At 37.6% G+C, this 24,659-nt stretch overlaps 1 protein-coding gene across 3 annotated transcripts in view; it reads left to right on the top strand.

Annotated features, from left to right (window-relative positions):
* Positions 1 to 273: 273 nt before the first annotated feature.
* AGGF1 (angiogenic factor with G-patch and FHA domains 1) overlaps positions 274 to 24,659 on the top strand; it is a 37,232-nt gene continuing 12,846 nt past the window's right edge. The window contains exons 1-8 of one of the 3 annotated variants that reach the window (XM_019641081.1): positions 274 to 1,308; positions 3,773 to 3,875; positions 10,086 to 10,288; positions 11,131 to 11,295; positions 14,463 to 14,651; positions 17,749 to 18,079; positions 19,119 to 19,230; positions 20,062 to 20,099. In XM_019641081.1, the coding sequence (XP_019496626.1) occupies positions 1,099 to 1,308; positions 3,773 to 3,875; positions 10,086 to 10,288; positions 11,131 to 11,295; positions 14,463 to 14,651; positions 17,749 to 18,079; positions 19,119 to 19,230; positions 20,062 to 20,099 (1,351 nt within the window). In that variant the 5' untranslated portion in view covers positions 274 to 1,098. Of the gene's footprint in view, positions 1,309 to 3,772; positions 3,876 to 10,085; positions 10,289 to 11,130; positions 11,296 to 14,462; positions 14,652 to 17,748; positions 18,080 to 19,118; positions 19,231 to 20,061; positions 20,114 to 24,659 lie in introns of all 3 variants that reach the window. The other 2 variants (XM_019641079.1, XM_019641078.1) reach the window with 2 other exon arrangements.

Raw genomic sequence — 24,659 nt, 5'->3', positions numbered from 1 at the left:
AATACATCTGAAACTCTCAGTTGGAATAGAGAAATGTGAAAGTTAAAATTATAAAGTTAAAGAAAAAATATGACTCAGGGTGGGAAGACTCATGAATAAGATTCAAAAGCCCAAATCATGAAACATATGAAATAAATACATATACCTGGAATACTACACAGCACTCGGATTTATATATAGCAATATATATAAATTTTAAAAACATCTTTTAACCCAATACTGTTTACATAAAAGAAATATACCTGAAACATATTTTATAAGGATTTATATTTAAGGACATGTATCAGACACGTGAGAGCAGGTGCCCGTATTGACAGAAAGGAGGCAATGGAACTGAGGATTGGGGATGTCATCGAGCCACAATCAACAAAAACCGAAGCAAACCAAACCAAACCAAACACCCCGAACAGAAGAGCTGTCCATGGGCCAGTGTTGATGTGCTCTGAACTAAGGAGTACGATTACAATCCGAGGTACAAAATAATAACTAAGAAAAAATATTACAAAACCAAAATCAATTGTGAAGGATGTCACGCAGAACGCTCCGTAAGGGCACAAGCCTGAGACCAGAGGCTGTGACCGTCTCCATCACTCCAACGCTGCGGTGGCCACTTTCCGACACAGGACCCTCACGCACAGGACCCACTCAGCCGCCGGGAAGTGCGCATGTGCGCGGTGAGGCCTTTCCCGCTTCCCGTCGCTTCCCTTTCGGCCTCAGCCCCACCCACAGCCGACGCCATTGTTTCCGGTACGGTGCAGGAACAGCCCGAGCGTTTCGGGGCCCGACTTCTCTGGCCCTCCCACTTCTGCCGCGCTCCTGCGGTTGTCTCAGTCGCTGGGGAAGGTAGTTACCAATAAAGTTTTTCTGTTTCAAAGCCGGGCCGATTGGGCGGGGCGCCTTCCCCTTGCCCGTTGTCCGCAGTTCCTCTGGCTACAGGCAGTGAGCTTCTGGGCGTCATGGCCAGGGGCCGCCGCGGCCGGGCGGGTATGAGACCGCCTTTCGCTGCCCGCGCGCTCCCGGGGCTTCTGGGCCCGCCTGCGTCCGCCTCAGTCTGAGCGCAGTCCCTCCACGCCCACGGGCCGCCTCGCGCCGGACCCCATGGCTTCCGAGGCGCCGTCTTCTTCGTTGTCACCATCGCCACCCACCTCTCCCGAGCCTGAACTGGCCCACTTGAGGCGGAAGGTGGAGAAGTTGGAACGCGAGCTGCGGAGCTGCAAGCGGCAGGTGCGGGAGATCGAGAAGCTGCTGCACCACACGGAGCGTCTGTACCAGAGCGCCGAGAGCAACAACCAGGAGCTCCGCACCCAGGTGCGCGGTTCGCCTCCTTGCAGCCCCGCGCCCCGTCCAGCTCAGGACGAGGCCTTCGAAGCCTCTGATAGTCTCGGAAGGGCTCCCTGGCAGGGGCCCAGAGCTACTCTATAGTTTATAGAGTACTTGAAAGAAGTAAAAGTTCAGTTTGCGATTATAATTCCAAGTACATTTGGAGCACGCCTAAGAGTTCGTGTTACTCGATTTAGATAAATGGGAGAGCAGAAGTTACGACTGGTGTGAACTGAACTTCCTTCAGTACTTTAGACTGTCTTCATTCTCACTTGTAACGTCCCATTGGCAGTAGGCACGTTTATAATATTTCTAGGTCACTTTTGAGTTTGTTAAAACGCTGGACTTGAATCAGAATCCCATCTTTGACTCGCTAGACGTGTGAACTGATACTGAGCCTCTGCTGCCCATAAAATGAGAATGCTAGTACCACATAGGTGAAGGTTAAATTAGATTAAATGTGAACATACTTTTACAGTTTTACAAACTGTTGGACACAGTGTAAGGTTATTCTGGGCGTTTATCATCTTGAGTATTCTGGTGGAAGTAGGGAAGATATAACTTCCTTCGTTAGAGACACTAAGCAGCTAAGTACATTTTTATCAAATACAGTAAGGACAAATATTTAAACTCTTTTTTTTAAACTTGTAAATAGGAGCATAATACTTTTTTTCCAACTTGATTTGTTGGACAGTTACACTGTCTCCTGACATGTTAATTTCCACGTAATTATTAATTTCAATTCAACTGTTGTGTAGTCCTTTGTAATATATTGGTACCTTTCCTAAAACCACATATATAGGTCGGACCCTAAGACATCATCAAACTTGGTTAGGCCTTTCTCAAATGATCAATGAAAATATCTGATGAGCTGCAATGACTTGGTGTGCCCATTGTATAGAGTTACAGAAAATTTGAGTTTGTTGACTCAGTAGTTCTTGAATACCTACAATGTATACGGATTGTTAGGAGACTACAAATATTGGTAAAGTATTTTGGGGGAAAGGGAGCAAAATGTTATAGCCTTTTAAAACACCCTTTTATAATGCCCTGATTGTTCAAGTACTTGCTATCAAGATTCTCAAAGAAAACATTTTGCTAATCTTTGAAGAGCCAGCATTTTGGTTATTAGTAAAATTAATAGTGGTCTAACATGGAAAATTGAAATGCATAGAAAACGTTGACTCCACTGGTGATAATAATAATTCCTTACCCTTCTAGTCAGCCTCCCATGGTGGTGGGTGGAGTTTGGTTGTTAACTGTCACATGGAATTACTAAATAGTGTTTTATCTGGAGCAGTAAAAAAATTGGGTAGAGAGTTGAGGGTGAACTGTTAGAAAAACAAAAAGATGTGTAGGTTTTGGAGGCAAAAAAGCATTGTGCTTAAAAACCTGATCTCTTTCCGATTTCTCACATGTAAAAGGGATTAGGACAACTAATTTGTAAGGTGGTTTTAAGAATTAATAAGTACCAAGTATAGTGCCTAGCAGGTAGCAGATACTAAATAAATTATCTAGTTCACGCGAATAGTGTTTAGTAGCAGAGTCAGCACTAGGGCAAGGCAAATCAGTAGTCTAGGGTGAAAAATTTAAGGGGCTACTCATTCTCATGTATTGACCCTGTACTTGGAGGAAGCTGAGACTGAGTGCTTCCTTAAGTTTGTTCCCTAGGTACCTTGTTGGCTTCACCCTAGTTCCAGCCCTGGTTGTACCAGCAGATCTGATAACTTGTGAAGTGCCGAGATAATCTATAATCAGCCTTACCATCTTTCTCCTTTTAAGCTCTATGTATCATTAAAGAAATATTTAGAAGCTTGTTTTTTAGTTAAGTGTCACACTGAGGTCCTGTCTGACTGAGGCCGGTTCTCATCTGCTTTTGGGTAGTTCCACTGTCTGTTCTGGATTTGGCATTCATTGAGGCACAGGGAGGATAGATGCCCTTCTAAGGCAGTCCCCTCTATTTTCTACTGCTGCAGTTATGTAGTCATGAGACTACTAAAGAAAAAAAGTATATTAAAGTTTATGAGTGGCATTAGTATATTTAAGTGAATAATTCCAGGTGGATGACATTGAATGATACTAAATAATTTAACAAATGGGAATTAATTTTTTTCTAATTCTTTAGGGAGAACTGCTGACTGATTAAAATATTAGTATAAAAACATTCTTATTTATTAGAAATAAAGCATCCTGTTCACAAAGTCCTATTTGGTCAATCTGATTTTCGAAGGGGATATTTTGAGGTTTAGCAAGAGTGTAAATATAAAAATGTAAAAGGTGAAAGAAAGCCAATTATAGGGTTTTTAGTTTTCATGAAAAGGAAACTAGCTGTTATTGGTACTTCTCTAAAAATTTTACCAAGAAAAAGAATTATTGTAACTTCAGGAGAATGGTGTGTATATTACTAGATTGCTATATGATTTGTTTTTCCTAAAGCCTTGTTTTCTTTCAGGTAGAAGAGCTCAGTAAAATACTCCATTGTGGGAGAAATGAAGATAGTAAAAAGTCTGATGTAGAAGTACAAACAGAGAACCACCCGCCTTGGTCAATCTCAGGTATTCAGTTGATAGTGGAGATATCCTAATACTATCACATTCAAATCATGTTAACATGGAGTTGTCTTTCAATTTAAAACAGACAAACATCTGGATAAAGGAGAATTGTTATCATGTTGTCTTGTCTTTAGATGATTAGGTATTTTCAGATACTCTATTTGCTCTTTGGAGGGGAAAGTACAAATGTATTGTTATTCCTATAAATACATAGTATTATTGCTACTATGTTTTCAGTGGCACATTTACTGAATAATGTTTGTCATGCTGTGAGCCATCTATCTACTCATATCTGGTCTTCCTTGTGACCAGGGGCATATGTTTTCTTTTCCTTTTTTTAAATTGAAATGGTCCATTATTTATAAAAAAATAATTTTTTGTTTTTCTTTCTTTTTTTTAAAATTAAAGTTTATTAGGGTGACAATGGTTAGTAAAGTTACATAGATTTCAAATGTACAGTTCTGTAATATATCATCTATATATCACATTGTGTGTTCACCACCTAGAGTTCTATTTTTCAATTACAGTTGACATACAATAATACAATATTAGGTTTCAGGTGTACAACATAGTGATTAGACAGTTATATAACTCTTTGACGTGATCACCTTGGTATATCTAGTACCCATCAGACACCATTCGTAGTTATTACAATATTATTGACTATACTCCCTATGCTATACTTTACATGTCCATGACTATTTTGTAACTACCAATTTGTACCTCTTAATCATTTCCCCTTTCTCACCCATTCCCCCTCCCCCTCCCATCTGGCAACCATCAAAAGGTTCTCTGTATCTATGAGTTTCTGTTTTGTTTATTCATTTATTTTGTTTTTTAGATTCCACATAGTATAAGCGAAATCATAGGGTGTCTGTCTTTCTCTGTCTGACTTACTTCACCTAGCATGATACCCTCTAGTTCCATCCATATTGTTGCAGATGGCAAAATTTCATTCTTTTTTTATGGCTGAGTAATATTCCATGGTATATATGTACCACTGCTTCTTTATCCATGGACACTTAGGTTGTTTCCATATCTTGGCTATTGTAAATAATGCTGCAATGAACATATGGATGCATATGTCTTTTCAAATTAGTGTTTTGGGTTCCTTTGGATAAATACCCAGAAGTGGAATTACTGGGTCCTTCGTTATAGCTTTTGTTCTAAAGTCTATCTTGTCTGGTATAAGTATTGCTACCCTTTACTTTCAGTCTCTGTGTGTCTTTCGATCTGAAGTGAGTCTCTTGTAGGCAGCATATGTAAGGGTCTTATTTTCTTAGCCATTCAGCCACCCTATGTCTTTTCATTGGAGCATTTAATCCACTTACATTTAAACTAATTTTTGTTAGCTATGTAGTTATTGCCATTTTATTATTCATATTTTTGATTTTTTTTCTTCTTAAAGAAGTCCCTTTAACATTTCTTGTAACACTGGCTTGGTGATAATGAACTCCTTTAGCTTTTTCTTGTCTGGGAAGCTCTTTATCTGTCCTTCAAGTCTAAATGATAGCTTTGCTGGGTAGAGCAATCTTGGTTGTAGGTTCTTGCTTTTCATCACTTTGATTTTGTGACAGTTCCTTTTGGTCTGCAATGTTTCTGTTGAAAAGTCAGCTGACAATCTTATGGGAGTTCCCTTGTAGGCAACTAACTGCTTTTCTCTTGCTGCTTTTAAGATTCTGTCTTTGTCTTTAAACTTTGGCATTTTAATTATGGTGTATCGTTCTCTTTGGGTTCATCTTGTTTGGTACACTGTGCTTGTTGGACTTGTATGTCCTTTTCCTTCACCAGGTTAGGGAAGTTTTCAGTCATTATTTATTCAAATAGGTTTTCAATTCCTTGCTCTCTTCTCCTTCTGTACCCCTATGATGTGAATGTTAGTAAGCTCGATGTTGTCCCAGAGGCCCCTTAAACTATCCTCAATTTTTTGGATTCTTTTTTTTTGCTGCTCTGATAGGGTGTTTCCTGCCACCTTTTTTCCAAATTGCTTATTCGATCCTCTACTTCATCTAACCTGTTGATTCCCTCTAATGTATTCTTCATTTCAGTTATTGTATTCTTCATTTCTGACTGGTTCTTTTTTCTCTCCATTATTATGTTTCCTATCTCTTTGTTGAAGTTCTCACTGAGATCATTGAGCATCCTTCTAACCAGTGTTTTGAACACTGAATCTGGTAGATTGGCTTGTTGCCATTTTGTTTAGTTCTTTTTCTGGACTTTTGTCCTGTTCTTTCATTTGGGACATATTTGTCTCCTCATTTTGGCTTCCTCCCAGTGTTTGTTTCTGTGTATTAGGTAGAGCTGCTATGTCTCCTGCCTTGATAGAATGGCCTTATTTAGTAGGTGTCCTGTGGAGCTCAGTGGCGCAGTCTCCCTGGCCACCTGAACCGGGTGCTGCAGGTTTGTTCCTTGTGTGGGTAGTGTGTACCTTCCTGTTACAGTTGAGCCTTGATTGCTGTTTGTACGTCATTTGGAGGGATTGACCCCCAGGCTGATTGGTTGTGAGGACTGGCTGTGACTACAGTGGAGGAGCTGCTGTTGTGCTGGGTTGACTCCATGGAGCAGGATTCACTTTATTGGGGCTCTGGTGCCTGCCAGTTCTGCCCTTTGGGTGTGTCGTTTGTTGAGGTGGTTGGATGGTGCTCTGGTGTGGTTTGAAGCTGACCATGGGGTGTTTTGGTTCTAAGGGCCTCTTGGGAGGGGCTCTGGTGCAGGCCAACATCAGCCACTGCCTGTGCCTTGCCCAGGGCCACTTGGTATGAGCTACTAAGTGATCTGTAGATGGTTGCCACTTGTGCTGGGCTTGGAGGTGCCTGGCAGAGGCTAAGCTGTGAACTGAGGTCAGCTGCTGCTAATGCCAGGCTTGGGGCTGCTTAGCAAGAGGAATGGGCTATCCTGAGGCCAGATGCTGCTTGTTTGAGGTTTTTTAAACCTTTGATAGAGTTCAGGAAAGTCTGTAGTGTGTTTCAAGGCAGGCCGTTTATATGGAAAAGCCACTGGGAGCAGCTTGGGTGGGCCCAGTAGTTGTGTGGGGCAGGGTCTCAGGGAATCACCAGGACAGGGTGAATAGTGTTAGCCAGGTTGATGGAGACTCAGATGTGGTGCTGGCCTGCATGTGCAGGCTGGGTGGGGGGGAGGGAGGGATCAACAAAGGAAGAATGGCTTCTGCCAGCACTTCTGTCTGGGAGAAAGCTGCCCCCAGCCCTTGTCCTGAAGCCATACAATTCAGCTCCTCCTCATTTGTCCCTGGTGCCTTTCGAGCTGCTGCCCCAGCACTGGAACTCAGAATGAGTGAGCCCATCAGTGAGTAAGTCGATGCGCAGACCCTGGAACTCCAGCAGCCCTCTGTCTCTTTCAGCCACAATCCCCACTGGTTTTCTCAGCCAGAAGTTATGGAGACTTCTCTTCCCAGGATTGGAATCCTGGGCTGGGGAACCTGGTGTGGGGCTGGGACCCTTTGTTTCTCAGGGGTGATATCCACAACTGAGATAATCCCTCCTGATTTTTAACCACCACACGTGGGTGTGGGACCAGCCTGTTCCACGTCTCCACCCCTCCTACTAGTCTCGACATGACTTCTGTATATCCTTAGTTGTACTACTCTTCAGCTACACTTCAGGCGATTTTGAGTGATTGTTGTTCTGTAGTGTTTAGTTGTAGTTTTGATATTGTGTAGGACGTATGTTTTCTTTTTGATGCATTCCGCTTAGCATTGTGTTCAGTGCCACTCTCATAGGTCTTTGTGGGAATTTGAGCTCACAACCATTACCTCATCAGTGGCATTATGTTGTCAGGTAAAATAATTGAGCAACTGAGTTTTAATAAGTAGGCATCACAAGAAATGATCTTTCCCATTACGTTTTGCCTTGTTTTATTTAGTATTGGGTTGTCAGAAAAGTCATGATGCATGTTTGCAACAGATGGCACTACTTCAGTTTTGGAAATACTAGAGTCATTCACATCTATGTTATTGCTATGTCATTTGACAGCTGACAGTTCTAGCTTCATTCTAAAAAAAATTGAGCGATTTGGTTGAGTTTTGGAGGTTTTACAAGTTGAAGATGGAAGACCAAACTGTGCATTTTTGCCATATTTTATAGTTTTACTTTCATAAAGGGAAGAATGTGCATCAAGTTTGTGAAAAGTTGCATAAAATTTACGGTGACAGTGCTCTACAAGAACATCAATGCCAACAATGGTTCACAAAATTCCGTGCTGGTGATTTTGATCTCAACGATGCTCCTCGGTCAGGGAGGCCCACCAAGGTTGATGATGACAAAATAAAGGCATTGATCGAGTCAAACCCATGTTACACGACACGAGAGATTGCAGAAACATTGAACATCCATCATTCAAGCGTTCACCACCACCTAAAGAAGCTGGGATACGTAAGCAAGCTCCATATTTGGGTTCCGCATGAACTCAAAGAAGTTCATTTGACGGTGCGTATAAACATCTGCAATATGCTCATTAAACGTGAGGAAAACGATCCTTTTTTGAAGCGACTGTTAACTGGTGATATGAAGTGTATTGTTTACAATAATGTGGTGCGCAAACGGTCTTGGTCCCAACATGATGATTCTCCTCAAACAACATCGGAAGCAGACATTCATCAGAGGAAGGTTATGCTCTCAGTGTGGTGGAATTTTAAAGGTGTCATGGTTTTCGAGCTCCTACCAAGGAACCAAACAATCGATTCTAATGTGTACTGTCGGCAATTGGACAGTTTGAACGAGTCCATCATCCAGAAACGTCCAGAGCTTGTTTATTGTGAAGGAGTTGTGTTCCATCGCAACAACGCAAGACCACACACAAGTTTGATCACCTATCAAAAATTATTGGAGCTTGGATGGGAAGTGTTGCCACACCCGCCATACTCGCCTGACCTTGTACTGTCAGACTTCCACTTGTTTCACTCTCTTTAAAACTCCTTGCGTGGTATAACGTTCAATTCAGATGAGGCTGTAAATCAGCACCTTGTTCAGTTTTTTGCAAATGGAGACAGATCCTTCTATGAACGAGGATTATGAAGCTCACTGAAAGATGGCAAAAGGTTATCGAACAAAACAGGCAATATATCATTGATTGATCTTTGTTCTTTATATAAATAAATGACCTTTGAAAAACAGACAATATACGGCATGACTTTTCCAACAACCCAATACATAATTTAGCTAAATTGCTAAACACAGCAATAGTATTAACATTACATATCTGTATGATAGTACATTTTTTTAAAAAGTCAGCATTGTGAGAAAAATTTGACAGAAAAATCAACCCTTGACATGTTGTCTTTATTCCTTTGTCATTTGATATGCAATGATATTAAGGTATATGGTTAAAAATTATTTAGAGTTACTTTTTTTTTGGACAGAACACAACTTATCTACCTGTTTTCTTTTTTACTCTTGCTTTGGAAAATCCAAATCTGCTTACTGGTTTTCTTTTTTTCCTTTTTAGCTTGATAGCTAGGGTACTGGAAGTGACATTAGAATCAAAGATATATGCATCTGTTGATTTATCTGCAACATCAATTTTAATTTGTTAAAATGTATATACAATTGTAAAAATACGATGTTTTTAAAAAGATTTTTATTGAGGAATTGGGTGAAGGGAACAGTGTTGGGGAATTGGGTGAGGGGAACAGTGTTTGGGAATTGGGGAGGGGGAACAGCCAAATTGTTGTCCTTCAGCCTTAGTTGTGGAGGGTGCAGCAAGCTCAGCTCCAAGTCCAGTCACGCCAATCAGCTGAAGGTGCTGTGTTCAATTAGTTGCGGGTGAGCGTAGCTGCCATCCCATGCAGGAGTCGAACCAGCAGCCTCGTTGTTAAGAGTGCCTGCTGTATCCACTGAGTCACCTGGGTGGCAGCTCAGCCCAAGGTGCCAAGTTCAGTCTTAGTCCATCTTGAACAGGCAACCTTGTTGTTAGGAGCACGTGCTCTCACCAGCGGAGCCATCCTGCCACTGTTTGGCAGCTCAGTGGCAGCTCAGCTTGGGTGCAGCTCACTGGTCCATGAAGGAATCAAACTGGCGACCCTGTTGCTCAGAGCTCACACTTTTGAGCATACTCTTAACCAACTGAGCCACACAGCCGGCTCTAAAAATATGATTTGTCTGTAATGTGTGCTGATTTATGTTCATTGCCAATGTTTTGGAGTTAAGTCCTTTTTGTATACACTTTTCTAATATATCACTTAATTTGTTTTTTCTACAGACTATTATTATCAGACATACTATAAGGATATTAGTCTTCCAAATAAAGTGACTGAACTCTCTGTTCATCAAGATCAGGATATCAAAGCTTCTACTTGCAATTCTAAAGACCAGTCACAAATAGAAAGTGATACTTACACTGGTACTGATATAACGGAAAAGGTTGAATGTGGACAAGAGGACCATTTTGCCTCAAATTCACAGGTAATAAAATGCTTAACATGAAACTGTTGATGCCCAAGAACTTATCCTTCGTTATTGTTAATATGCAGACAAATTGACTTCTTTGGTCCATCACAATGTATACCAGGGTTGTAAATATTCTGCATATAATTATACAGTAACTAGTACAGTTTTTGAGAAATATTAGAACCTGTTCGTATGTGTAATTATTTCCTACTCTCTTATGTTTCCAAAACTTAATGATGTAAATAAACTAAAAGAAAATTTGTCAATATCTTTTGATTCAGCCAAAAAATTATGGACAACTACTGCAATACCCATGTTCACACCAAAAATATTTAGTCGTTTCTTTATGGCATATATCCAGCCACTGTTCAGATTTCCCTGAATGTTTTATAAATTTGTTTCTACAGTTTGTTTGAATCAGGATCCCAGTAACGTTCATACAGTGCAACTGCTTGATATTGTAATATATCTCATATAATCTATAGCTTTTTCTTCCATGTCTCTTCAAAAATACTTTCCCTTAGGACTTATAATTATTGAAGAATCTAGATCGTTTGCCTTAAGGAATACTTTAGAATCTGTATTTTGTGGATTGCTTCCCTATGGTATTGTGCATTTATTTTTGAGTAATAGTCACTCACTTCTAGTGTCTTCAAAATTGGGTTAAAATTGAATTAACTTATATACTAGTAAATATTTTTTTAAATGGATCAAATTGTAAACCGCTTTCATTGCAGAAATTAAAGTCTTGTTATTTAAAATAGCTTTCAAGTCTATTTATTGTTTCGAATTCTGCTAACTTTTAAGTTGATATAAGGAAGTTTTTGTCTTACTTGACATGAATGTGTCTTACGTAGGAGCCAGCATCTGCATTAGCAACAGAAGATACATCTTTAGAAGGTTCATCACTAGCTGAAAGTTTGAGAGCTGCAGCAGAAGCTGCTGTATCACAGACTGGATTTAGTTATGATGAGAATACTGGACTGTATTTTGACCACAGCACTGGTTTCTATTATGATTCTGTAAGTATTTCAGACCTTTTAATCCTGTGTGGTTGTATACTTAGCTGCTTGATACCAAATATTAAACCCTAAGCTGAACTAAGAAAAGCAAGAAGCGATGTTTAAAAATATGTTTGATTGAAAGCTATTTCATAAGAGTAAAGAATTATAAAATAGCTTATGATGCTATACTTCTAGGTTTTTTAATTAAATAAGTTAATTGTGATTATTATAGATTAATATTTTAGAGAGGTCTAATAACCTTTTATACATAAAGTAACATACAAAAATGTTAGCATTTATTAATAAAAGCAGACAATTAGCTACATTGTTGTAAAATGTTTAAGAAACTAAACTAACATTTTTTCATACCATTTATAAGAAAGTCACATTGTTAATTCTAGGTTTGGGGTAAGATTTTTTTTTTTGTTTTAAGTACTTTATGAATCCATTTGAGACCACAGAGGGAGTCTTTTTCTTGAATTCTCAATAGCATGTTTATTATTAGTGTTCTATATTCTGTGACTTTTAAACATTTCACTTTTTTAAAATCAATCTGTTAACAATGAGAACTAGGTAGTTCGTATGGAATCAGAAATGTAATGGACCACTGACTAGGACAGAACCAGAAAATTAAGTTCTTGATTATAATACAGTGTTATGGCTGTTGAAGTCTTATACTTAATTTGATTTTATTCAAGATTTGATGTCAATGATGACAGAACTCACATACCCACATACCTCAACCTTAATGGTCTCAGCATGTGATCTGGTCCTCAGGAATTACAGAATGTAGTGCCCAAAGGTGAAGCATCACTCCATTTACTGGAACTGTTGTTAACTTTGTAAATCCTTTGTAAAGAGAAGGATTTCTTTCATAGGAATATGCTAATTGACAATGCTAGTTATACTCAGAAAATTAATGTTTAAACTCTTATTACCAAAGAGAGTAGCTAGTACTTGTTTGGTTTCTAAGAAAATACAGAGTTTCCAAGTATATGACATTAGTCTTTGTCATTCTTCTACCTTCCTTTCTGTATCTTTCTTTCTGACATCTGTTATTGATTAGTTGCATTCTGCAGGTTATATGCCTCAGTAAGTTAGGGACTTCATTGTTTTACCATTTTTATTGTGCCAGTTTTCATTTTTAATTAAATAAAATTTAAGAAATATTTTTGAAACTGTATATTTTGGACTGAAAGACATAACAGATTAAAAAGATTTGAATTATAAAAGTTCTGTTGTCACTAGAAATAAAGATTAGAATGCTTCCATTCAGTTTTAGTTAAGGGAAAAACAGAATTTAAAATATTTTTGCAAGGGCCGGCTGAGTGGCTCAGTTGGTTAAGAGTTAGCTTAAGACCACGAGCTCTGAGCAACAGGGCCGCTAGTTCGATTCCCACATGCCAGTGACACTGCGCCCGAGCTGAGCTGCCGCTGAGCTTCCCACAGGTGGCAGGATGGCTCAGCTGGTGAGAGCTGTTATGTGCTCATAACGAGATTGCCTGTTTGATGGTGGTCTTCGCCCGCCTGCAACTAAGACTGAACTCGGCACCTTGAGCTTAGCTGCCACCTGGATGGCCCAGTGGATAGAGCACGCGCTCTTAACAACAAGGTTGCTGGTTTGACTCCCGCATGGGATGGTGGCTATGCCCATCTGCAACTAAGTTGGAACACAGGCCATGAGCTGCCGATGGGCAGCCACATGGCAACTGGCGCCCTCCACAACTAAGATTGAAGAACAACGGCTTGGCTGGTCCCCCTCCCCAATTCCCCAACACTGTTCCCCTCCCTCAATTCCCCAATTTAAAAAAAAAATTTTTTTTGTAAGAGATCTGCAAAATAGATTAAAGACATTAAATTGCAATAGTATCAACAATTGGAAAAATAAATTATTCTTTTTCAGTAAGTTTTAGTTGCTGAACCTCAACACATCATAAGATGTTTCCAGGTCTTATCTGCATGGGTTTATGATGAAAAGAAAATAACAGACTTTCAGTTAACTCTTGGTTATAGAGTACTGGCCAGTATCTGATAAATGCAGATGACTACATAATTTTATCTTTCTAGTTTTTTTCCGTAATTTGCTAAAATACATTTTTGCATGGCTGCTTTACTCATCTTTACTTACTGTAGAATTAGTGAAGATGATTTTTTAAAATCGATTTCTTTATATAGAATGTTATGTTGCAGTATTTATGAAGTTAACTTTATTTTCAAATTTTTCTTTAGAACTTTTAGTCATGAACATTAAAAGGAAAATTTTTATTTTATGACATTGAAAGAAGGATTTGGGGGTTTATACTACCAAACCATTATCGTGTAATAAGGATAATGAGCCTGGAATTGCTTTTATTATGTGATGGATACCTTAGTTTTCATAACTCCTAAAAGATTTATCATTGTTTGTTAATGTATTAAGTTGAACCATATGAAATTGCTGTTTCTGTAAGTTAAAAAATGGTCAAATGTTGGCAATTTCATGATGTAATTTAATATTTAAATGTACTCTTTTTTTTATTTTTATTTTTTTAAGATTTTATTGGGGAATCGGGGAAGGGGAACAGACAAGTTGTTGTCCTTTTGTTCTTCAGTCTAGTTGTGGAGGATGTTGCTTCACTGGCCCATGTTGGTATTATTATTGCGCTCTTCCCGGATGAGGCAGATGGGTCGCCGGCCTCTGGACGGCCGCTCACAGCGGCTCTTGGCAGCTCACACTGGCTGCCGGCCGCTCACGCTGGCTGCCGGTCATTCACAGTAGCTTATGGCAGCCCACTGCAGCCTCAACTGCAGCCTATGCCGTCGCCGGTGACTCATGGCAGCCCATCTCCAGGTTGAGCTGTTGTTCACCATCGTAGCTGTAGAGGGCAGTGTCACTGGCCCTCATGTGGGATCTGAACTGGGGCTCTGCTGCTCAGAGCTGGTGTCCCAAGCCAGCTCTTAACCAACATTCCACTCGGTCGGCCCAAATGTACTCATTTTTCACATTAGGGAAATTAGAGCAGATACGGAATGGTAAAGTATTTCGGAAAATTACAAGCATTTTTCTTTCTGATATTTTTATTCATTATCTTAAAAGAAACAAACATTCACTGCATTTGAATAAATTTGACATTTCTATTAAGATTATTTTTCTTTTTTATTTCATCTTACATAAATAGAACTTACTGTTTTCTTGACTTTGAAAGGAAAATCAACTGTATTATGACCCTTCCACTGGAATTTATTACTACTGTGATGTGGAAAGTGGTCGATATCAATTTCATTCTCGAGTAGATCTGCAACCTTATCAGACTTCTGGCACAAAACAAAGTAAAGATAAAAAGTTGAAGAAGAGAAGAAAGGATCCAGATTCTTCTACAACAAATGAGGAAAAGGTATTGTCTTCATTTTTTAAATTTATGTAATGGTGTATCATAATTAAGCCAAAATTTTTTGATGAAACTAAAAATCATTCACTAACTCTATATTTTAAACATGTCCACTAAGATAATAAAATATCAGAATTTATTAACCAAGAAGCGTTCACATGGGGCAAACAGACTTTTCTCAGTCACTAGAAGTTAAAGGAATTTCTTAAAAGTTTAAAGGAGGTAGATTTAGTTCAGATAAAATACTCTAGTGTTACATAATTTGGGAGAAGAATTTCCCAACCCTCAACTGATGAGTTGATGTCAATGCACAATTTACAATAAAAGCAATTTGTAAGTAGATGTGATAAAAGTTCAATTTTCTTAGTCATATTGAGCAATTTTTACCTATTATGTTAGCAAAAATAAAAAAAACCCCATCCATTTCTGGCAAATATACAGTAGGTACATATTTATTAGGGGTATAAATTGGTATCTTATTGGAAAATTGGCTATTTGTATCAATAACCTTAAAAGTGTTGCTATTTTTTTAATTGGAAAATCTCGTTTCTGGTAATTACTAGTTTTTTAAGCCCAAAGAAATAAAAGTGCCTTTGTATAATTATATAGTAATATTTATAAGAGCAGAAAAAAATTAAGAGTTCAAATGGCCCACAGATATTGGTTAAGAAAATGAAAATACATTTAATTGAAAAAGCATTATTTAGGCCTTAAAATGATAGTTATAAAGACTGAAGGGAATTTCAAAAATGCTAATGATATAATGTTAAATTGAAAGAAGGAAAATATAAAAAATGTTATTAATGCTGTTTTTCTACTCATTCTGTGGATAAGGTTGGTGGTTTATAGACAGGAATGGAGGCTTATTTGTTGTTTTGGCATTTTGTGAATTGTGGTAACTATTTGATACTTTACTCTTAAAATTCTGCCTCATGTTTTTCTCTTCTTAACCAAAGAAAAAAGCTTTTAAATGTATAATACTAAAGTTCAAATATGTAATTGAGATTTTGTTGGATTTATTTTATATTCTTTATTTGATTTGTTTTTATTTCTCTATTATTTTCACTGAAAATACCTAGGAATAGAAGAGTATGTGCCTAAAATACTAAAAATGGGTTTTCTGTTTGCTTTCAAGAATGCTGTTTTAATGATTCCTACCTGTTACTAGTGGTTGAACTGTTTAACAGGATAGGTTGTGAAAGTATTCCTTAGCAATGAGAAAAGAACATGTAGGGGTCATCAGATGGCCCTTCCTGACAAGCTAGATAATGAAATTTGAAAGCATTTTTGAGATTTTGGTTCAGTTTAGCTCCTATAACTACTCATCTTTACTGTCCTTCGAAAATATGTAAACTCCAGGACAGGGACTTTATAGAAACATTCCTGATGGAATTTCGAGAGTTCTTTCAGGATTCTTAAAAATAGCTGTGAAGCCTGATAGATCAGTTAAGACATCCTCACCTTTTCTTTATTTTTTGAGATACTCTGAGCCTCACTCTATGTAGGTGGTGAGTATGTGGAAGGAAAGGAGTAGAGTGAGCAAAGTGGAGTAAGTAACTTGAAATATGCATGTATGCCTCAGTGCCCACACGTAGGCCCCCTTCTTATCTATTAATGGATATTTAACATTCTGGACTGGCAAATAATTTTTAAAAAGCACTTCTGTTAATTTCACTCATTTTTATTTTGCATATGTTTTACAAGCAGTAATAATAATAAGATATACAAGATTAGAAACTGCTTTTTTAAAACGTATATGTAGATAGGGAAATTTTTTGTTATAATTCACAATGGCCTTTAAAGCTCATGATTGTTCAGCTCCTTGCCCTTGTTCTTGTCCTTGGTGAGTTTCTATTGCTGGAAGTGTGTATAGTTTGTCACACTGTGAGTGTTTAGCCAGTCTCTAAACTGAATTTATGTCGCTATTAAAAATATGAGTTTCAGATGCTCTCATATTTTATAAAATAACAGAAGAACATAATGAATTCATTTCATCATGTGGCTCTAAGGTAGAAAGAAAATTTAGTTTGCTACAAACCAAAGAAAAAAGAGGAAAATAACTCTCTGCTTCTTCTAAGGTTAACATAATAGATTTGTTCATATGTTGTAAGGCATGCCCAATATAATTGTATCATAAATAATAAAAGGCTTATGCCAGGTAAGTTGTAATTTTGTATAAGAGGTATAACTGATCCATCGATACTTTAAACTGTTGTGTATTAACAAACCAACTCAATAAAGTACTAAATTTTAGCAAAACTACTGTTCTGCTACATTAGGTACATTAGGATCTTTAAATCTCTGCTGTAATCAATGCCAGTTCTGTATTTTATGTGTTGACTTGATAATTGGTTAAAAGTTCACAAAGAAAGTTTAGGGTAGATGTATTCTCTAGGTCTGCACTGTCTAATAAGGTAGCCACTAGCTACGTGTGGCTATTGAGCACTGGAAATGTAGCTGGTCCTAATTAAGATGTGTTGTAAGTGTAAAAACTACTGTCAATTTTGAAGACAGTACAAAAAGCCCATGTAAAATCTTTCATTGGTAATTTTTGTATTGATTAAATGTTAATACATATTAAATGAAGATATTTTGTAAATACTGGGCTAGATAAAATAATAAAATGAATTTCTCCTGCTTTTCAAAACCTTTTTAATATGGCTATTAGAAAAATTTAAATTATAAATTTGGCTTGCGTTATATTTTTATTGGGCAGCATTGGTCTAGACTGTCACCTGGTCCAAGCAATAAGTGATAAATGAGGGTCTGGACTGAGACAGTTGAGGACATTGAGAATAGATAAGCAGATAGAATTGGGATAAACTGTAAACATAGTCTATAGTGCTTGGTAATTGATTTCATGTAGTGATTAAGGGGATGTAAAGATAACTGAGATTTTTGATTTGGATGATAAGTGGATGGTAATGTTCCTAACCAAGAAAGGGAACATGAGCAGAAGAGGGGGTAAAGATAGTAACCATTGTTATTTCACTGTATATATATATCTTCACTAATTCATTGAAACATTTAGCATTAAACATTATAAGATGGTCATATTTAAGATTATTCTCCCGTTTCTGCCTCCCCACCCACCTCTTTCCAGGATTTGAATTCAGAAGATCAAAAAACATCCAGTGTGGACCATATAAGCTGCAGTGAGGGAGACGATTTTGCAAATGTGAAAAAGAAGGCCAAGATAGACCTTCATTACAAAAATAGTTCCCCTAAATTCACTGTTCCAGTTAGCGGAAAGACTAGAGAATCTCCTCTTAATGAAAACATCTACAATTCGACTTCATTTAAAGATGAGAAAATCATAGAGACTGATAGCGAGCCAGAAGAAGGTGAAATTACAGACTCTCAGACCGAGGACAGTTATGACGAAGACATTACCAGTGAAGACAATGTAACTGCAGAAGACACTGAGGATGAAGGTGAGGAAATAACCATTATTCAGTTTTGCAGAAATAACCCAGCCTGGTCATTGTAAAAGAGCAACACAGTTAAAGACGCTAGCAACTCATATAATATGTTTGCCAAAAAGTAAACTGATTATTTTAAGCTGATGATGTGAATGACATTACTAAAAATTATGTGGGCTGCCACTTGGTTATTTTTAGAGAGTAGGATGTGAATAAGTGACTAATACTGGACCTTAACGTTTCATTGCATTGAATGGCCTAGTCAGTAGAACACGAAACCAAGTTACCTATGTTCTAATCCTAAAATATGTATTAAGTCTGTTTTAGTGGGTTAGGTATTTGTAATCTACTTTTATAATTGAGGGGGAAGACGCAAATTGTCTTCAAAAAGTGTAGTCCATGAATTCAGCTACATAGGTATTAGGGTAAATCTAATATTTTTTTACTTGAGAATATAAAGGCATACTTTTAAAACCCAGGATTTTATATTAGGGTATATGAGCTTATTTTATTCTTTTTTTTTTTTTTAAAGATTTTATTGGGGAATTGGGGGAGGGGAACAGCATTGGGGAATTGGGGAAGGGGAACAGACAAGTTGCTGTCCTTCTGTTCTTCAGTCTAGTTGTGGAGGATGCCACTTCACTGGCCCATGTTGGTATTATGATCATTGTGCTCTTCCAGGGTGAGGCAGATTGGTCGGCGGCCATTGGACGGCCGCTCACAACAGCTCACTGCAGCCCACTGCAGCAGGGGGCTGCAGCCTACGCTATCGCCTCATGGGAGCCCAGCTGCGGGTTGAACTGTTGTTGACCATCTTAGCTGTAGAGGGCGCAGCATCACTGGCCATCATGTGGGATCTGAACTGGGGCCCTGCTGCTCAGAGATGGCGTCGCAAGCCAGCTCTTAACCAATGCACCACTTGGCCAGCCCCAGAATTAAGATTTTTGATCAATACATTTTTATTTTATGAATGCCTCCTACTATCTGTAGACGTTTCAAATTTTTTTTCATAGCATTTGAATTAATATTTACCTACTTGTTTCTCTGGCAGATGAAGAAAAAATTTGGCCGCCATGTATTAGAGTAATTGTTATTAGATCACCAGTGTTGCAGACAGGCTCACTTTTTATTATTACAGCTGTAAACCCTGCTACAATTGGAAGGTAAAATGTTTAATATTTTTATATTTGTATACTTGTTGTATTCTGGTGGATTGTATATTTCTTGAGCAGTTATGAAATGTGTATGGTACTCGTTGAATAGGCAAAAGGATGCCATCCATGTCCCTCCCTCTCCCACTCAAAAAATATCACTGACACTTACCGTTTGTCACTTGCTTTTGGAAATCAGTTGAGGATATAACTTCATAGTTGCCAAAGGGGACTGCCTGTGTAGAGATAAAATCTTGGTGATACCTTCCACAGAGATTTTTGTCATTTTCTTACCTTTTTTACTGCCTTTTTTAGGTTTAAATTACTTACCTAAACCCAGAATTGGCCTCCTTCTCTGCCTCTTTTCCTTTACCGCTTTGTAGTCCATAACCAGCTCGCTAGAGAGGTAGGTTTTAATCACGAGTAGGGTAATTTTCTTTCTTCCTAATGGGAAAGATTATCTATCCTTAATTCAGATTCTATGCAACATCCTAATTTTAAATTTTTGGAGAATAGTATGCTCCTTTTATATGTAGCACTAGAAATGGGAACACAGTCAACAGTCTGGGATAAATAATTGACATTAGTACAAAAGATATTTTGTCCCACTGGAATTTTATTAGCCTGGGATAGATGTACCAAAGAATGAAAGTAATTTTGGAAACTCCTTTAAAATAGGAAATTTAGAGTAGGATTAAAGAAACTGGACTTAATGTGATAGAGAGACTAGCATTTTAATGTTATTCTTTTTTTTTAAACAACATTTTATAAAACAAACAAAATCTTAAAAATTCTTTCCATGTCACTATTGCTGCATTTATATATGCTTCCTTAACTCTGCAGAGAAAAAGATATGGAGCATACTCTCCGAATCCCTGAAGTTGGTGTCAGTAAGGTAAGCTGTTCGATTTTTTTCAGATATAGACCCCCTAAATGTAATTTTATAAATCATTATGTCAGAAAGCTTAGGGTTTTTCCCATTTAATAGAAAGATTAATAGCCATTGTAGTAATGATAAGGAAAGCAATGCAGACTTGTTTATTCCACTGCTTAGGAAATAAAAATTCTTTATCACAATTTGGTTTAACTAAATTATGTTTGATTTTTAAGTCTGGAGCAGAAGTAGAAAATGTGGATTAATTTAAGTGTTAAAGTAATACCCATTTAACAGATATTTATTAAATGAAATAAATATACTAGATATTATGGCAATTCAAAAATGTATCAGACCTGGATTCAGGCTACTGTAGTAAATGGTTACTTTGAGTCCAGAGTATTTTACAACCCAAGAATAATCCATCCTTTTCCACCGAGGCTCTGCGTTTACAGCTTTTCCTAATTGAACCTGTAACGGTTTCAGGAAAAAGAACAGTTTGGGTTTTAAAACACACTGTAAGGAAAGATTTGCAATTTAAATTATAAGTAAAATCAAAAGGTTTAGCTACTGAGACTCTATACTTCATATTTGTCTTTTTGTTTAATATATTTTCTGTAGTTTTCCCCCCCTCCCTTCTGTGGTTGTTACCTTTTTCCTTTATTTTTTTTTATTTTTTGACCTTTCATCATACCTGTTTTGTTTCTATTTAATGAACTATATATTATGGATCTGCAGTATATATAGTTTATGTGATTTTTGTCTTTTTGGAATGAAATTTGTTTCCCATTAGTTTGAAAGTCGAGTCATTTTTATTATGTTTGGATTCTTCAGATGGGAGTAAATTCTCATAATCTTAACTCTGACCAAATTATCTGGCTTCTGTACTTTCCTGTTACCCTTTATTTTTTTGCCCCTGAAGAAAACCCGTCTGTATCTTAAATAGCAAAGAAGCCTTTCCCCCACTCCAATCTAAAATATAGGTAGTTCTCTGATAGCGTTTCTGCTTTTTCTTTCTCTCTTGTAAACATGTGCACTGGTAGGTTAGCTGTGTGCTGTCAGTTTGACAATATTTATTACAAATATCCAAGTGGATGAAAAAAATAAGAACCCCACACATTTCTTAATAATATGGGGGAAAAAGCAGAAACAAATTTTTTTTTTTTTAAAGATTTTTATTGGGGAATTGGGGGATGGGAACAGTGCTGGGGAATTGGGGGAAGGGGAACAGACAAGTTGCTGTCCTTTTGTTCTTCAGTCTAGTTGTGGAGGACGTTGCTTCACTGGCCCAAGTTGGCACCATCATTGCGCTTTTCCCGGGTGAAGCAGATCAGTCGCCGGCTTCTGGATGGCCGCTCACGGCGGCTGCTGGCCACTCACGCTGGCTGCTGGCCACACACGGTAGCCCATGGCAACCCACTGCCGCAGGGGCTGCAGCCTACACCGCTCACGGCAGCACAGCTCCAGGTTGAGCTGTTGTTCAGCATCTTAGCTGTAGAGGGCAGTGTCACTGGCCCTCATATGTGGGATCCGAACCGGGGTCCTCTGGAGTCCCAAGCCAGCTCTTAACCAACGCGCCACTCGGCCAGCCCCAGAAACAAATATTTTACCACTGGATAGGAGAAGACCTAAGTTTAAAAAAATGGAAAAAAGAAGCACAGAGGAGAAAATAATTTTGAGTAATTTAAGTTTGAAGTTCTTTATATGTTAAATAAATTTTAAAAGCTGACTAGGACAGTCAGACAAATAAGATGAAATGTATAGAGGGTGCCAAAAAAATGTATACACATTGTAAGAAGGGAAAAAAACTATTAAAATTGTAATACAATATGGTAACATTCATTTGATTAACACCATCTTTTGCGTGAATGTCATACTACACATTGCTACCGTAATTCAATTCAGTTTGAAAAGTAATACATAGATAACATTCTTAAAATGTGTATTTTTGTTTTGCACCCATAGTATATCCTTTACACTTTAAAAGCTAATACAAGTTCACTTTTTCAAACCCTACTGTGACACCAATATGTAAATGAGTAGAGGACATAAGCAGTTCACAGTAGAGGAAATACCATGGTTAACATATGAAAACCATTCTATCTATCTAGTAATTTAAGAAACACAGATGAAACCAAGATGTTAGTTGTCATTCATCATATTTATTAAATATCACTCCTATTGGGAGCATAATTTAGAATAGCTCTTTGGAATAAGGTTTTAAGTCAACAGACTTTAAATAGTTTCAATTGTTTTATTGTAAACAATCTCACTGAATAAAATGTATAGACATGAAGAAAAAATTTACAGAAGAGGAAGCCCAAACAGCTAATATATATAAGAAAAGTTTTCAGCCTGAGTAGTAATCAGGGAAATACAAATTAAAATCACAATGATGAGGTTTAATTTCACATCTGTTATGCTTGCAAAAATTAAAAACTCTGACAATACCAAGGGTTGGTCAAGGATATATAGAGGAATTAAGAATTCTTGTAGACTGCTACTGGGAATATAAATTGGTATAACCACTTTGGAAAACAATATGGCAGTATCTAATAAAGTTTAAGATTTGCATATACTATAGTTTAGCAATTTCATTCCTAAGTATATATCTCAGAGACACACTTGCATTGTCCACAAGAAAGCTGCATGTACAAGAACATTCATAGAAACATTTTTAAAAAATAGTAAAATTTTGGAAAAAACCTGGATGTCCAACATCAGAAGAATATATGGATTGTGGTACATCCATATAATGGATTACCATTCAGCAAAATGGTTCAACTGTGCACACCTGGATTGCCTTATAATATTAAGCTAAAAGTGCAAAACAAAAGAAATATATTTGTCAGAACTCATCAAACTATACATTTAAGACCTGTGAATTTCCTATATCTAAATTATATTTCAATAAAAAATTCATATAGTATGAGGCCCATTTATATCAAGTTCCAAACATAAAAATATATTGTTTACAGATACATACATAGATGGTAAAAATATAAAGAGATATATCATGATTAAATAAACATCAAACCTTTGAAAAGGAAGGTTGGGTGATGGACAGTGGTACACATCGATGGTTAATTTATTGTAAACATCTGAGGCAAATATGGCAAAATTTATTAAAGCTGCGTCATGGGTAGACAGAGTCAGTATATTCTTTTTGTGTTTGAAACATTTTATAATTTATGTTTATGAAATTTTTAAGGAACAATGTTGTTGAGATAGTCCACATATCATATACAATTTACCCATTGAAAGTGTATAATTTAAAGGATTTTAATGTATTCATTGAGTTGTGCAACCATCACCATATAAATTTTAGAACATTTTCATCACCATAAAAACATACTCCATGGTAGTCACTCCTCATTTCCTTCCAACTCCCACGGCCCTGGTCAACCACCAGCCTACTTTATGTCTCTGTGGATTTGCCTGTTTTGCACCTTGCATATAAAAGTAATCATTTAACATGTAATCTTTTGTAATTAGCTTTTTCACTTAACATGTCTTTAAGATTCATCCATGTTGTAGCATATGTCAGTACTTCATTTCTTTTTATTGCCAAATAATATTTCATTGAATGGATATACTACATTTTGTTTATTCATCAATTGATGGACATTTGAATTGTTTCCACTATTAAGAATAATGCTATTAAGAATAATGCTTCTATGAACATTTGTGTACAAATTTTGTTTGGATGTATGTTTTCATTTCTCTTGATATATGCCTAGGAGTAGAATTGTTGGCTCATATGGTAACTCTGTTTAAACTTTTGAGGAACTGTCAGGCCACTCCAAAGCTGCTGCACCATTTTCATTCCCACCATAGTGTATTGTATATGAAATTTGAAGTTAAATATTTCTGCAGCTCTTTATTCAATTAGGCCTGTATTGAGTACATGTCCAGTATATATGAGGCAGTGTATTATGTACTGAGAGGTAAGCAAAAATGTAAACTAATGTAAGCAGTAATTATAAGCAATTACTGCAATGACATTACATAAGCAGTAATTTCGTACAAGGGAAGTGTCATATAAACAAAATGCTGTGGAGCAAGGAGAAAGTGATTAGTCCTGAGTATTGAAAAACTGGAAAACTTGGAGAAGTTTCAAATCACTTTTTTTTTTTAAAGATTTTTATTGGGGAATTGGGGGGATGGGAACAGTGCTGGGGAATTGGGGAAAGGGGAACAGACAAGTTGCTGTCGTTTTGTTCTTCAGTCTAGTTGTGGAGGATGTCGCTTCACTGGCCCAAGTTGGCACCATCATCGCGCTCTTCTCTGGCAAGGCAGATCAGTCGCCGGCTTCTGGATGGCCGCTCACTGCGGCTGCTGGCCGCTCACGCTGGCTGCTGGCCACACACGGTAGCCCATGGCAACCCACTGCCACAGGGACTGCAGCCCACGCCGTCGCCGGCGACTCACAGCAGCCCAGCTCCAGGTTGAGCTGTTGTTCAGCATCTTAGCTGTAGAGGGCAGTGTCACTGGCCCTCATATGTGGGATCCGAACCGGGGCCCTCTGGCATCCCAAGCGAGTTCTTAACCATCGCGCCACTCGGCC

This window comes from Hipposideros armiger, unplaced genomic scaffold, assembly GCF_001890085.2.
Source record: "Hipposideros armiger isolate ML-2016 unplaced genomic scaffold, ASM189008v1 scaffold_55, whole genome shotgun sequence".
NCBI lineage: Eukaryota > Metazoa > Chordata > Mammalia > Chiroptera > Hipposideridae > Hipposideros > Hipposideros armiger.
Note: the sequence above shows the minus strand (reverse complement) of the source record. Positions and strands in the feature narration are given on the sequence as shown.